This window comes from Oncorhynchus clarkii, chromosome 14 (assembly GCF_045791955.1).
Source record: "Oncorhynchus clarkii lewisi isolate Uvic-CL-2024 chromosome 14, UVic_Ocla_1.0, whole genome shotgun sequence".
Taxonomy (NCBI): Eukaryota; Metazoa; Chordata; class Actinopteri; order Salmoniformes; family Salmonidae; genus Oncorhynchus; species Oncorhynchus clarkii.
The window spans coordinates 34,887,268-34,902,336 of NC_092160.1; the positions used below are offsets into that span (position 1 = coordinate 34,887,268).

A 15,069-nucleotide genomic window follows, 5' to 3' on the forward strand; every position below is an offset into this window, starting at 1 on the left:
TATAGCCTCTCTACTGTTTATAGCCTCACTACTGTTTATAGCCTCACTACTGTTTATAGCCTCTCTACTGTTTATAGCCTCTCTACTGTCTATAGCCTCTCTACTGTTATTTTTCACTGTCTTCTTTTACTGTTATTTTTATTTATTTACTTACCTATTGTTCAACTAATACCTTTTTTAAAACTTACATGTGGCACTGTTGGTTAGGGGCCTGTAAGTAAGCATTTCACTGTAAGGTCTACTACACCTGTTGTATTCAGCATTTCACTGTAAGGTCTACTACACCTGTTGTATTCAGCATTTCACTGTAAGGTCTACTACACCTGTTGTATTCAGCATTTCACTGTAAGGTCTACCTACACCTGTTGTATTCAGCATTTCACTGTAAGGTCTACTACACCTGTTGTATTCAGCATTTCACTGTAAGGTCTACTACACATGTTGTATTCAGCATTTCACTGTAAGGTCTACTACACCTGTTGTATTCAGCATTTCACTGTAAGGTCTACTACACCTGTTGTATTCAGCATTTCACTGTAAGGTCTACTACACCTGTTGTATTCAGCATTTCACTGTAAGGTCTACTACACCTGTTGTATTCATCATTTCACTGTAAGGTCTACTACACCTGTTGTATTCAGCATTTCACTGTAAGGTCTACTACACCTGTTGTATTCAGCATTTCACTGTAAGGTCTACTACACCTGTTGTATTCAGCATTTCACTGTAAGGTCTACTACACCTGTTGTATTCATCATTTCACTGTAAGGTCTACTACACCTGTTGTATTCAGCGCACGTGACAAATGAACTTTGATCCGATTAAGTCAGTGACAGAAACAAAATAATAGCTTCATGTGCGCTGTCTGAGATTACAGCCTTTATTAAAAGATGTTAGTCTCACTGAGATTAAATCTCTTTTTGCCACCAGAGACACCTGTACTTACTGACAGCCTCCTTCCATAGCTGATGCAGGTCAGCCATGAAGATGGGGTCGTCTATCTCCCTGAAGAACCTCTTCAGGACATCAGTCACATCCTCTATGAAGTTATCTCCGATCCGGAGCTTGACGTTGCGAGCATCGTTCCTGAACTCCTCCATCAGTAGTTTGATCCTGGACGTGGCTCCGTTCTTCCTGTAGATCCCCTCGTGACCCAGACCTGACGAGCAGATCACACATCAGATCCAGTACATCAGTCATCGGGGCGGCAGGGTAGCCTAGTGGTTAGAGCGTTGGACTAGTAACCGGAAGGTTGCAAGTTCAAACCCCCGACCCTCGTTCTGCCCCTGAACAGGCAGTTAACCCACTGTTCCTAGGCCGTCTCTGGCTGGCGTAAAGTACAGTTAAACTGAAGAAACCCTTCAGAAACCCTTACAGGCCACTGCAGAGTTATAATGAATGGATTAACTATTTATAAACCCCCTATATATGAGAGTCCTGTTAAAGTATTGTATACTTTAATATAAAGGATTACCTCCACTGAAAATGTATTAAATGCTGTGGATCCACAAGATCACTGGAAAATGCAGAATCCTCTATCCCTTACTATACTGTGTAATGGAGTAGAATACCCAGACTCTTCCCTTATTATACTGTGTGATGGAGTAGAATACCCAGACTCTTCCCTTACTATACTGTGTAATGGAGTAGAATACCCAGACTCTTCCCTTACTATACTGTGTAATGGAGCAGAATACCCAGACTCTTCCCTTACTATACTGTGTAATGGAGTAGAATACCCAGACTCTTCCCTTACTATACTGTGTAATGGAGTAGAATACCCAGACTCTTCCCTTACTATACTGTGTAATGGAGTAGAATACCCAGACTCTTCCCTTACTATACTGTGTAATGGAGTAGAATACCCAGACTCTTCCCTTACTATACTGTGTAATGGAGTAGAATACCCAGACTCTTCACTTACTATACTGTGTAATGGAGTAGAATACCCAGACTCTTCCCTTACTATAATGTGTGATGGAGTAGAATACCCAGACTCTTCCCTTACTATACTGTGTAATGGAGTAGAATACCCAGACTCTTCCCTTACTATACTGTGTAATGGAGTAGAATACCCAGACTCTTCCCTTACTATACTGTGTGATGGAGTAGAATACCCAGACTCTTCCCTTACTATACTGTGTGATGGAGTAGAATACCCAGACTCTTCCCTTACTATACTGTGTAATGGAGTAGAATACCCAGACTCTTCCCTTACTATACTGTGTGATGGAGTAGAATACCCAGACTCTTCCCTTACTATACTGTGTAATGGAGCAGAATACCCAGACTCTTCCCTTACTATACTGTGTAATGGAGTAGAATACCCAGACTCTTCCCTTACTATACTGTGTGATGGAGTAGAATACCCAGACTCTTCCCTTACTATACTGTGTAATGGAGTAGAATACCCAGACTCTTCCCTTACTATACTGTGTAATGGAGTAGAATACCCAGACTCTTCCCTTACTATGCTGTGTGATGGAGTAGAATACCCAGACTCTTCCCTTACTATACTGTGTAATGGAGCAGAATACCCAGACTCTTCCCTTACTATACTGTGTAATGGAGTAGAATACCCAGACTCTTCCCTTACTATACTGTGTAATGGAGTAGAATACCCAGACTCTTCCCTTACTATAATGTGTGATGGAGTAGAATACCCAGACTCTTCCCTTACTATACTGTGTAATGGAGTAGAATACCCAGACTCTTCCCTTACTATACTGTGTAATGGAGTAGAATACCCAGACTCTTCCCTTACTATAATGTGTGATGGAGTAGAATACCCAGACTCTTCCCTTACTATAATGTGTGATGGAGTAGAATACCCAGACTCTTCCCTTACTATACTGTGTGATGGAGTAGAATACCCAGACTCTTCCCTTACTATACTGTGTAATGGAGTAGAATACCCAGATTCTTCCCTTACCATACTGTGTGATGAAGGCGATGCAGCTGTCTACGATGATGGGGATATCATTCCTGCTGAGCTGCTGTTCTCTCAGGGTGTTGCCCTTCCCTCCAGCCGCTCTCTGGATGTCTGCATACCACAGGGAGAAGTCTAACCGACCCATCCCCTGGAGGTGTAGCGTTCTGGGGTGGGGTGGTGGGGGGGACATGTCGATATTCAAGAGGTGAAGTTTCAGAGAAAATCACTACTGTAAAATCACTCAATCCAGCTCCCCCCAAAAAAATTATTTCCATGGTCAAATTATTCTCATCCTGAAATTTCCATTCCCCCCTAGCTGGGTATACTTTAGGTGTCAAACTAGCCTTGATATGTTGACATACTTGTGTAATTACATATGTAATGAATTAAAACAGGAAGAGACTGAAAACCAACCTTCCTTTTTCAACCAAAACCAGAATTTCCTTCTTCTCATGGTTTTGGTTCTCAGTTACTATACCTAGGAGACAAACACAGAACAAATGGAAGACGGACCAAATCACTCATCAGCAGACAGTTGCTCAAAGAAAACAGTGCTTGGTGTAGTTAAGGCAGAGAAATGTCTCAAGCTGGCAGTAGGCTCTCTCTTTATAGTCAGACGGGTTTTGAATGACTATAGTACTTCCTTTGTTGGCAGCTTTATTGCAATCCCTAGTTGGGACATAACATGGTCAATGTTTCAGTAAGGAGTTGCCAAACAGTATTTGAGCAACTGCATTACCACACAGTGCCCGTAAAGCTTTGGTCAGGACAGGAGACTCACTGAGCTCTTGCAGACGTTTAAGGTTGATAATGTCCTCAGCTGCTCCGTCGTTCCCTGGGCAGATGAAGAGGTTAGACTTCTGAAGGACAAAATATCCCACTTTCCACTGAGAAGGGTCTCGCATGGCCTTGTAACGCAGGACTCCCACCCGCTCAAACTCCCTCGCTAGCAGGCAGTGGCAGCTTAAAGGTGTGGCGGCCTGAGGAAGACAACACAGGAAGTGGTTCAAATACAAGGGGGAACACTGAACAGAGACATCCCAGGCTAGTACAGTACATAGATGGTGTTGGTTAGAAAGGAGGGCACACTTCACTGTAAAGGGGGGGGGGGGGGGGGGGGGGGGGGCTTTATGCATGCAGAGGGACATTACAACGTTGTGAGCTGGAGGGCTCTAACTACACCAGTAAAGCTGAGAATTGGCCGTATCAGTGTGCAGGCATTGCACTCTTTGGGGATAGAAAGTAATCTCATACCTTTCCGATGGCCTTGACCCAACATTGCAGTGCATCAGGAGTTTCCAATCCAAACTGATAGAGCTTCTCTGAGGACAGGTACAGTTGAAACGTATAGAGAAACCTACAACACACAGGAACATACGTGAAGGGCATTAGATCAACACTAGTTGGTAGATTGGCCTGTACATTGGCCTGTACATTGAGTGGCAGTGGTATTACCATTTCATGCTAAATGTATCCTTTCCACGTGCGTGTTTGAGACAGACAGTGTGATTGGCCGCCTACATTAGTTACTGTGCCATGATTGGTCCTCTAACCTGTCAATGAAGCCGTTGTTGTTGCAGGAGTCCGGCCTGCTGACTCCCAGACAGACGATGTCTTTGACGTTGATCTTCATGCTAGGATCAGGACATCGGTCAGACTCATAGAACAGAAGAGACCTCTCCACCGTGCACCAGTACTTCTGGAAATCTGTGGGGGGGGGGGGGGGGGGGGGGGGATAACAGCAAAAATATAGCCTGTTACTTTCTTGATAGTCATGCTTTGCCATACTTCAGAATCTCCATCTTTCGGCTATTAGAGCGAACAAATGCAATGAAGACGGGAAATCGAGGTACCTCGAGGTATAATTTTATGACGGGCTGTGTTTTTAAAGAGAAATAAACTACAAGTAACTATGAGTAACTTTCTAAATCACAAAACTCTTGTTTTACTGTAGAGACTCCAGCCACTAACAGTGAGTAGTGTATTTCCTAACAGAATTGGCCCAGTCAGTATTTGGTCGTATAAAGTACTTTGTTCTCTACAGGCCTTTATACTGATGTTACTGAGGAGGCAGTATTCCTCTATTCAACCCGTGCCAAGTGGTGTGCTGTTAGCACCCATCAACACACACGCACACGCACACGCACACACACACACACACACACCTACCTACCTTCTCTGGTTTTCCTGGATAATGTCCCTTTGTTCATTGAGGCTGACTTGTAGAGGTAGCCGGAGTGCAGCACGGCCTGCATAATCTCATCATAGACACTGTGGTCTGAGGAAAACAGCAGAGAACAACATGAAGAAGACATGGACAAGTGTTGAGTCTAGCCATCACGTTGTGGTCTAAGGCAAACAGGGCAAAACATTAAGTCAAACTTTATAATACCTTTCATGAATAAGTCATAATAAAACACATTTACAAGACGATACATACATACGCGATGCTTCATTTCATTTAACTTATTCTTTGAAATGCGGATGTGTTGTTTAGAAATGTTTCTGTTTTTAAAATGTGTTTTTCCCCTCCATTATTCTAGTTGTGCTGTTTGAACAGAGAAAGCTCGAACTCTGTTAATCTTTTACTCCAGCAGCTCTACAGGCGAACATACAGAGGAAGACCCAACTGTCACATCACAAAGGCTCGGCTAGCAAAACGCTTCCAGGATACACAAACCTGCAACAAAACACTCAAACACTTCCAGAAAAGCAGCTCTTGGTGAATTTTTACCTTTATTTAACTAGGCAAGTCAGTTAAGAACAAATTCTTATTTTCAATGACGGACTAGGAACAGTGGGTTAACTGCCTTGTTCGGGGGGCAGAACAACAGATTTGTACCTTGTCAGCTTGGGGATTTGAACTTGCAACCTTCCGGTTACTAGTCCAACGCTCTAACCACTAGGCTACCCTGCCGCCCCAAATAGCTCTACGATTAAATAATTTCACAGAATTCTTAAATTACATTTAAAAACCCAGAGATATAAAAATGTATGTATAGATTTCACAAACTGGACAGACAAATGTTCTGATGATAACCTTTTGGATGGTTATCTGGGTTTCTTTATCAAACCATTGCCGGTTGCTGAGTACACGACCTTATACCTTATACTGCACGGTCGCATAATAGTGACATAACGCAGTAAAAATAATGTCCAGGAGGCAGATAAAGCCTTTCCCCCTGCCTTACCCGAGGTGTCCTGTGAGCGGGAGTATTCCTGAGACAGATGCTTGTCATATCCATTAGAGGCAGCGAGGCGGGATCGGACCGCCTCTGCCTCGGTGAAGATCTGGGTGACTGTCTTCAGCAGGTTCTGCTGGGTCACAGCAGTACACAGAACCTGCAGGGTAGAGAGAGAAGAGAGAGAGAGAAAGAGAGAAGAGAGAGAGAGAGAGAGAGAGAGACAGAGAGAAAAGAGAGAAAGAGAGAGAGAGAGAGAGAGGAAAGCATTAGGCTGACGCACCACACACACCACTAAAAGCATCCACAGTCACGGGGACAGACATTCAGCCCAAATTCCAAAAAGTCCCCTCTCCATTCAACTGCCCCCCTAAATGTGAATCCACCCCCCCCCCCTTTTATCTACTCTAATTGTTTTAGTTTCAAAAGCACATTCCATGTCATTATTGTTGGGGTAAATGTCTAGCTGCATGATAGGTTACAGATACTAAAACTACCACCAATACCATCTAGTCTAAATGTGTATCCTTACAGAAGTATGTAAGGATACATATTTCGACTAGAAGTGTTTTTTGGAAGGCTTCACATGTGATCACGTTTCGTGTAATCACATTAAATTCACATGTGATCACGTGAAATCCATGTGTTTCTACTGTAAGGGTAGGGTCCCTCCATGTGTTTCTACTGTAAGGGTAGGGTCCCTCCATGTGTTTCTACTGTAAGGGTAGGGTCCCAACATGTGTTTCTACTGTGAGGGTAGGGCCCTCCATGTGTTTCTACTGTGAGGGTAGGGTCCCTCCATGTGTTTCTACTGTAAGGGTAGGGTCCCAACATGTGTTTCTACTGTGAGGGTAGGGTCCCTCCATGTGTTTCTACTGTAAGGGTAGGGTCCCTCCATAAGGGTAGGGTCCCTCCATGTGTTTCTACTGTAAGGGTAGGGTCCCTCCATGTGTTTCTACTGTAAGGGTAGGGTCCCAACATGTGTTTCTACTGTGAGGGTAGGGTCCCTCCATAAGGGTAGGGTCCCTCCATGTGTTTCTACTGTAAGGGTAGGGTCCCAACATGTGTTTCTACTGTGAGGGTAGGGTCCCAACATGTGTTTCTACTGTGAGGGTAGGGTCCCTCCATGTGTTTCTACTGTAAGGGTAGGGTCCCTCCATGTGTTTCTACTGTAAGGGTAGGGTCCCAACATGTGTTTCTACTGTAAGGGTAGGGTCCCAACAAGTGTTTCTACTGTGAGGGTAGGGTCCCAACATGTGTTTCTACTGTGAGGGTAGGGTCCCAACATGTGTTTCTACTGTGAGGGTAGGGTCCCTCCATGTGTTTCTACTGTAAGGGTAGGGTCCCTCCATGTGTTTCTACTGTAAGGGTAGGGTCCCTCCATGTGTTTTTACTGTAAGGGTAGGGTCCCAAGATGTGTTTCTACTGTGAGGGTAGGGTCCCTCCATGTGTTTCTACTGTAAGGGTAGGGTCCCAACATGTGTTTTTACTGTAAGGGTAGGGTCCCTCCATGTGTTTCTACTGTGAGGGTAGGGTCCCAACATGTGTTTTTACTGTGAGGGTAGGGTCCCTCCATGTGTTTCTACTGTAAGGGTAGGGTCCTAACATGTGTTTCTACTGTGAGGGTAGGGCCGCTCCATGTGTTTCTTCCCCATAAGGGTAGGGTCCCAACATGTGTTTCTACTGTAAGGGTAGGGTCCCTCCATGTGTTTTTACTGTAAGGGTAGGGTCCCAACATGTGTTTCTACTGTGAGGGTAGGGTCCCTCCATGTGTTTCTACTGTAAGGGTAGGGTCCCTCCATGTGTTTCTTCCCCATAAGGGTAGGGTCCCTCCATGTGTTTCTACTGTAAGGGTAGGGTCCCTTCATGTGTTTCTTTCTCATAAGGGTAGGGTCCCAACATGTGTTTTTACTGTGAGGGTAGGGTCCCAACATGTGTTTCTACTGTAAGGGTAGGGTCCCTCCATGTGTTTCTACTGTAAGGGTAGGGTCCCTTCATGTGTTTCTTTCTCATAAGGGTAGGGTCCCAACATGTGTTTCTACTATGAGGGTAGGGTCCCAACATGTGTTTTTACTGTGAGGGTAGGGTCCCAACATGTTTCTACTGTGAGGGTACGGTCCCTTCATGTGTTTCTTTCTCATAAGGGTAGGGTCCCAACATGTGTTTCTACTGTAAGGGTAGGGTCCCAACATGTGTTTCTACTGTGAGGGTAGGGTCCCTCCATGTGTTTCTACTGTGAGGGTAGGGTCCCAACATGTGCTTCTACTGTAAGGGTAGGGTCCCAACATGTGTTTCTTCGCCGTAAGGGTAGGGTCCCACCATGTGTTTCTACTGTGAGGGTAGGGTCCCTCCATGTGTTTCTACTGTGAGGGTAGGGTCCTAACATGTGTTTCTACTGTGAGGGTAGGGTCCCTCCATGTGTTTCTACTGTAAGGGTAGGGTCCCACCATGTATTTCTACTGTGAGGGTAGGGTCCCTCCATGTGTTTCTACTGTGAGGGTAGGGTCCTAACATGTGTTTCTACTGTGAGGGTAGGGTCCCTCCATGTGTTTCTACTGTAAGGGTAGGGTCCCACCATGTGTTTCTACTGTAAGGGTAGGGTCCCACCATGTGTTTCTACTGTAAGGGTAGGGTCCCTCCATGTGTTTCTACTGTAAGGGTAGGGTCCCTCCATGTGTTTCTACTGTGAGGGTAGGGTCCCTCCATAAGGGTAGGGTCCCTCCATGTGTTTCTACTGTAAGGGTAGGGTCCCAACATGTGTTTCTACTGTGAGGGTAGGGTCCCAACATGTGTTTCTACTGTGAGGGTAGGGCCCCTCCATGTGTTTCTACTGTAAGGGTAGGGTCCCTCCATGTGTTTCTACTGTAAGGGTAGGGTCCCAACATGTGTTTCTACTGTAAGGGTAGGGTCCCAACATGTGTTTCTACTGTGAGGGTAGGGTCCCAACATGTGTTTCTACTGTGAGGGTAGGGTCCCTCCATGTGTTTCTACTGTGAGGGTAGGGTCCCTCCATGTGTTTCTACTGTAAGGGTAGGGTCCCTCCATGTGTTTCTACTGTAAGGGTAGGGTCCCAACATGTGTTTCTACTGTGAGGGTAGATCCCAACATGTGTTTCTACTGTGAGGGTAGGGTCCCAACATGTGTTTCTACTGTGAGGGTAGGGTCCCTCCATGTGTTTCTACTGTAAGGGTAGGGTCCCTCCATGTGTTTCTACTGTAAGGGTAGGGTCCCTCCATGTGTTTTTACTGTAAGGGTAGGGTCCCAACATGTGTTTCTACTGTAAGGGTAGGGTCCCAACATGTGTTTTTACTGTAAGGGTAGGGTCCCAACATGTGTTTCTACTGTGAGGGTAGGGTCCCAACATGTGCTTTTACTGTGAGGGTAGGGTCCCTCCATGTGTTTCTACTGTAAGGGTAGGGTCCTAACATGTGTTTCTACTGTGAGGGTAGGGCCCCTCCATGTGTTTCTTCCCCATAAGGGTAGGGTCCCAACATGTGTTTCTACTGTAAGGGTAGGGTCCCTCCATGTGTTTTTACTGTAAGGGTAGGGTCCAAACATGTGTTTCTACTGTGAGGGTAGGGTCCCTCCATGTGTTTCTACTGTAAGGGTAGGGTCCCTCCATGTGTTTCTTCCCCATAAGGGTAGGGTCCCTCCATGTGTTTCTACTGTAAGGGTAGGGTCCCTTCATGTGTTTCTTTCTCATAAGGGTAGGGTCCCAACATGTGTTTTTACTGTGAGGGTAGGGTCCCAACATGTGTTTCTACTGTAAGGGTAGGGTCCCTCCATGTGTTTCTACTGTAAGGGTAGGGTCCCTTCATGTGTTTCTTTCTCATAAGGGTAGGGTCCCAACATGTGTTTCTACTATGAGGGTAGGGTCCCAACATGTGTTTTTACTGTGAGGGTAGGGTCCCAACATGTTTCTACTGTGAGGGTACGGTCCCTTCATGTGTTTCTTTCTCATAAGGGTAGGGTCCCAACATGTGTTTCTACTGTAAGGGTAGGGTCCCAACATGTGTTTCTACTGTGAGGGTAGGGTCCCTCCATGTGTTTCTACTGTGAGGGTAGGGTCCCAACATGTGCTTCTACTGTAAGGGTAGGGTCCCAACATGTGTTTCTTCGCCGTAAGGGTAGGGTCCCACCATGTGTTTCTACTGTGAGGGTAGGGTCCCTCCATGTGTTTCTACTGTGAGGGTAGGGTCCTAACATGTGTTTCTACTGTGAGGGTAGGGTCCCTCCATGTGTTTCTACTGTAAGGGTAGGGTCCCACCATGTATTTCTACTGTGAGGGTAGGGTCCCTCCATGTGTTTCTACTGTGAGGGTAGGGTCCTAACATGTGTTTCTACTGTGAGGGTAGGGTCCCTCCATGTGTTTCTACTGTAAGGGTAGGGTCCCACCATGTGTTTCTACTGTAAGGGTAGGGTCCCACCATGTGTTTCTACTGTAAGGGTAGGGTCCCTCCATGTGTTTCTACTGTAAGGGTAGGGTCCCTCCATGTGTTTCTACTGTGAGGGTAGGGTCCCTCCATAAGGGTAGGGTCCCTCCATGTGTTTCTACTGTAAGGGTAGGGTCCCTCCATGTGTTTCTACTGTAAGGGTAGGGTCCCAACATGTGTTTCTACTGTGAGGGTAGGGTCCCTCCATAAGGGTAGGGTCCCTCCATGTGTTTCTACTGTAAGGGTAGGGTCCCAACATGTGTTTCTACTGTGAGGGTAGGGTCCCAACATGTGTTTCTACTGTGAGGGTAGGGCCCCTCCATGTGTTTCTACTGTAAGGGTAGGGTCCCTCCATGTGTTTCTACTGTAAGGGTAGGGTCCCAACATGTGTTTCTACTGTAAGGGTAGGGTCCCAACATGTGTTTCTACTGTGAGGGTAGGGTCCCAACATGTGTTTCTACTGTGAGGGTAGGGTCCCTCCATGTGTTTCTACTGTGAGGGTAGGGTCCCTCCATGTGTTTCTACTGTAAGGGTAGGGTCCCTCCATGTGTTTCTACTGTAAGGGTAGGGTCCCAACATGTGTTTCTACTGTGAGGGTAGATCCCAACATGTGTTTCTACTGTGAGGGTAGGGTCCCAACATGTGTTTCTACTGTGAGGGTAGGGTCCCTCCATGTGTTTCTACTGTAAGGGTAGGGTCCCTCCATGTGTTTCTACTGTAAGGGTAGGGTCCCTCCATGTGTTTTTACTGTAAGGGTAGGGTCCCAACATGTGTTTCTACTGTAAGGGTAGGGTCCCAACATGTGTTTTTACTGTAAGGGTAGGGTCCCAACATGTGTTTCTACTGTGAGGGTAGGGTCCCAACATGTGCTTTTACTGTGAGGGTAGGGTCCCTCCATGTGTTTCTACTGTAAGGGTAGGGTCCTAACATGTGTTTCTACTGTGAGGGTAGGGCCCCTCCATGTGTTTCTTCCCCATAAGGGTAGGGTCCCAACATGTGTTTCTACTGTAAGGGTAGGGTCCCTCCATGTGTTTTTACTGTAAGGGTAGGGTCCAAACATGTGTTTCTACTGTGAGGGTAGGGTCCCTCCATGTGTTTCTACTGTAAGGGTAGGGTCCCTCCATGTGTTTCTTCCCCATAAGGGTAGGGTCCCTCCATGTGTTTCTTCTGTAAGGGTAGGGTCCCTTCATGTGTTTCTTTCTCATAAGGGTAGGGTCCCAACATGTGTTTCTACTGTGAGGGTAGGGTCCCAACATGTGTTTTACTGTGAGGGTAGGGTCCCAACATGTGTTTCTACTGTGAGGGTAGGGTCCCTTCATGTGTTTCTTTCTCATAAGGGTAGGGTCCCAACATGTGTTTTTACTGTGAGGGTAGGGTCCCAACATGTGTTTCTACTGTAAGGGTAGGGTCCCTCCATGTGTTTCTACTGTAAGGGTAGGGTCCCTTCATGTGTTTCTTTCTCATAAGGGTAGGGTCCCAACATGTGTTTCTACTGTGAGGGTAGGGTCCCAACATGTGCTTTTACTGTGAGGGTAGCGTCCCTCCATGTGTTTCTACTGTAAGGGTAGGGTCCTAACATGTGTTTCTACTGTGAGGGTAGGGCCCCTCCATGTGTTTCTTCCCCATAAGGGTAGGGTCCCAAAATGTGTTTCTACTGTGAGGGTAGGGTCCCACCATGTGTTTCTACTGTAAGGGTAGGGTCCCAACATGTGTTTCTACTGTAAGGGTAGGGTCCCTCCATGTGTTTCTACTGTAAGGGTAGGGTCCCTCCATGTGTTTCTACTGTGAGGGTAGGGTCCCAACATGTGCTTCTACTGTAAGGGTAGGGTCCCAACATGTGTTTCTTCGCCGTAAGGGTAGCGTCCCACCATGTGTTTCTACTGTGAGGGTAGGGTCCCTCCATGTGTTTCTACTGTGAGGGTAGGGTCCTAACATGTGTTTCTACTGTGAGGGTAGGGTCCCTCCATGTGTTTCTACTGTAAGGGTAGGGTCCCACCATGTGTTTCTACTGTGAGGGTAGGGTCCCTCCATGTGTTTCTACTGTGAGGGTAGGGTCCTAACATGTGTTTCTACTGTGGGTAGGTTTCTACTGTAAGGGTAGGGTCCCTCCATGTGTTTCTACTGTGAGGGTAGGGTCCCTCCAGGTTTCTACTGTGAGGGTAGGGTCCCTCCATGTCCCTCCATGTGTTTCTACTGTAAGGGTAGGGTCCCACCATGTGTTTCTACTGTAAGGGTAGGGTCCCACCATGTGTTTCTACTGTAAGGGTAGGGTCCCTCCATGTGTTTCTACTGTGAGGGTAGGGTCCCTCCATGTGTTTCTACTGTGAGGGTAGGGTCCCTCCATGTGTTTCTACTGTAAGGGTAGGGTCCCACCATGTGTTTCTACTGTAAGGGTAGGGTCCCTCCATGTGTTTCTACTGTGAGGGTAGGGTCCCTCCATGTGTTTCTACTGTGAGGGTAGGGTCCCTCCATGTGTTTCTACTGTGAGGGTAGGGTCCAAACATGTGTTTCTACTGTGAGGGTAGGGTCCAAACATGTGTTTCTACTGTGAGGGTAGGGTCCCAACATGTGTTTCTACTGTAAGGGTAGGGTCCCTCCATGTGTTTTTCTGTAAGGGTAGGGTCCCAACATGTGTTTCTACTGTGAGGGTAGGGTCCCAACATGTGTTTCTACTGTTAGGGTAGGGTCCCTCCATGTGTTTCTACTGTAAGGGTAGGGTCCCACCATGTGTTTCTACTGTAAGGGTAGGGTCCCACCATGTGTTTCTACTGTAAGGGTAGGGTCCCTCCATGTGTTTCTACTGTGAGGGTAGGGTCCCTCCATGTGTTTCTACTGTGAGGGTAGGGTCCCTCCATGTGTTTCTACTGTGAGGGTAGGGTCCAAACATGTGTTTCTACTGTGAGGGTAGGGTCCAAACATGTGTTTCTACTGTGAGGGTACGGTCCCTTCATGTGTTTCTTTCTCATAAGGGTAGGGTCCCAACATGTGTTTCTACTGTAAGGGTAGGGTCCCAACATGTGTTTCTACTGTGAGGGTAGGGTCCCACCATGTGTTTCTACTGTAAGGGTAGGGTCCCAACATGTGTTTCTACTGTAAGGGTAGGGTCCCTCCATGTGTTTCTACTGTAAGGGTAGGGTCCCTCCATGTGTTTCTACTGTGAGGGTAGGGTCCCAACATGTGCTTCTACTGTAAGGGTAGGGTCCCAACATGTGTTTCTTCGCCGTAAGGGTAGGGTCCCACCATGTGTTTCTACTGTGAGGGTAGGGTCCCTCCATGTGTTTCTACTGTGAGGGTAGGGTCCTAACATGTGTTTCTACTGTGAGGGTAGGGTCCCTCCATGTGTTTCTACTGTAAGGGTAGGGTCCCACCATGTATTTCTACTGTGAGGGTAGGGTCCCTCCATGTGTTTCTACTGTGAGGGTAGGGTCCTAACATGTGTTTCTACTGTGAGGGTAGGGTCCCTCCATGTGTTTCTACTGTAAGGGTAGGGTCCCACCATGTGTTTCTACTGTAAGGGTAGGGTCCCACCATGTGTTTCTACTGTAAGGGTAGGGTCCCTCCATGTGTTTCTACTGTAAGGGTAGGGTCCCTCCATGTGTTTCTACTGTGAGGGTAGGGTCCCTCCATAAGGGTAGGGTCCCTCCATGTGTTTCTACTGTAAGGGTAGGGTCCCTCCATGTGTTTCTACTGTAAGGGTAGGGTCCCAACATGTGTTTCTACTGTGAGGGTAGGGTCCCTCCATAAGGGTAGGGTCCCTCCATGTGTTTCTATTGTAAGGGTAGGGTCCCAACATGTGTTTCTACTGTGAGGGTAGGGTCCCAACATGTGTTTCTACTGTGAGGGTAGGGTCCCTCCATGTGTTTCTACTGTAAGGGTAGGGTCCCTCCATGTGTTTCTACTGTAAGGGTAGGGTCCCAACATGTGTTTCTACTGTAAGGGTAGGGTCCCAACATGTGTTTCTACTGTGAGGGTAGGGTCCCAACATGTGTTTCTACTGTGAGGGTAGGGTCCCTCCATGTGTTTCTACTGTGAGGGTAGGGTCCCTCCATGTGTTTCTAAAGTAAGGGTAGGGTCCCTCCATGTGTTTCTACTGTAAGGGTAGGGTCCCAACATGTGTTTCTACTGTGAGGGTAGGGTCCCAACATGTGTTTCTACTGTGAGGGTAGGGTCCCAACATGTGTTTCTACTGTGAGGGTAGGGTCCCTCCATGTGTTTCTACTGTAAGGGTAGGGTCCCTCCATGCGTTTCTACTGTAAGGGTAGGGTCCCTCCATGTGTTTTTACTGTAAGGGTAGGGTCCCAACATGTGTTTCTACTGTGAGGGTAGGGTCCCTCCATGTTTTTCTACTGTAAGGGTAGGGTCCCAACATGTGTTTTTACTGTAAGGGTAGGGTCCCAACATGTGTTTCTACTGTGGGGGTAGGGTCCCAACATGTGCTTTTACTGTGAGGGTAGGGTCCCTCCATGTGTTTCTACTGTAAGGGTAGGGTCCTAACATGTGTTTCTACTGTGAGGGTAGGGCC

The 15,069-nt window shown here is 46.8% G+C and overlaps 1 protein-coding gene across 2 annotated transcripts in view; it reads right to left on the minus strand.

The window, feature by feature from the left end:
• LOC139366565 (arf-GAP with Rho-GAP domain, ANK repeat and PH domain-containing protein 3-like) overlaps positions 1 to 15,069 on the minus strand; it is a 72,241-nt gene that overhangs the window by 15,343 nt on the left and 41,829 nt on the right. For both annotated transcript variants that reach the window (XM_071104210.1, XM_071104211.1), the window contains exons 13-20: positions 6,124 to 6,274; positions 5,106 to 5,210; positions 4,486 to 4,639; positions 4,187 to 4,289; positions 3,714 to 3,912; positions 3,347 to 3,410; positions 2,933 to 3,096; positions 947 to 1,159 (exon numbers count right to left, since the gene is read on the minus strand). In XM_071104210.1, coding sequence (XP_070960311.1) covers positions 947 to 1,159; positions 2,933 to 3,096; positions 3,347 to 3,410; positions 3,714 to 3,912; positions 4,187 to 4,289; positions 4,486 to 4,639; positions 5,106 to 5,210; positions 6,124 to 6,274 — 1,153 coding nt within the window. The remainder of the gene's footprint in view (positions 1 to 946; positions 1,160 to 2,932; positions 3,097 to 3,346; positions 3,411 to 3,713; positions 3,913 to 4,186; positions 4,290 to 4,485; positions 4,640 to 5,105; positions 5,211 to 6,123; positions 6,275 to 15,069) is intronic.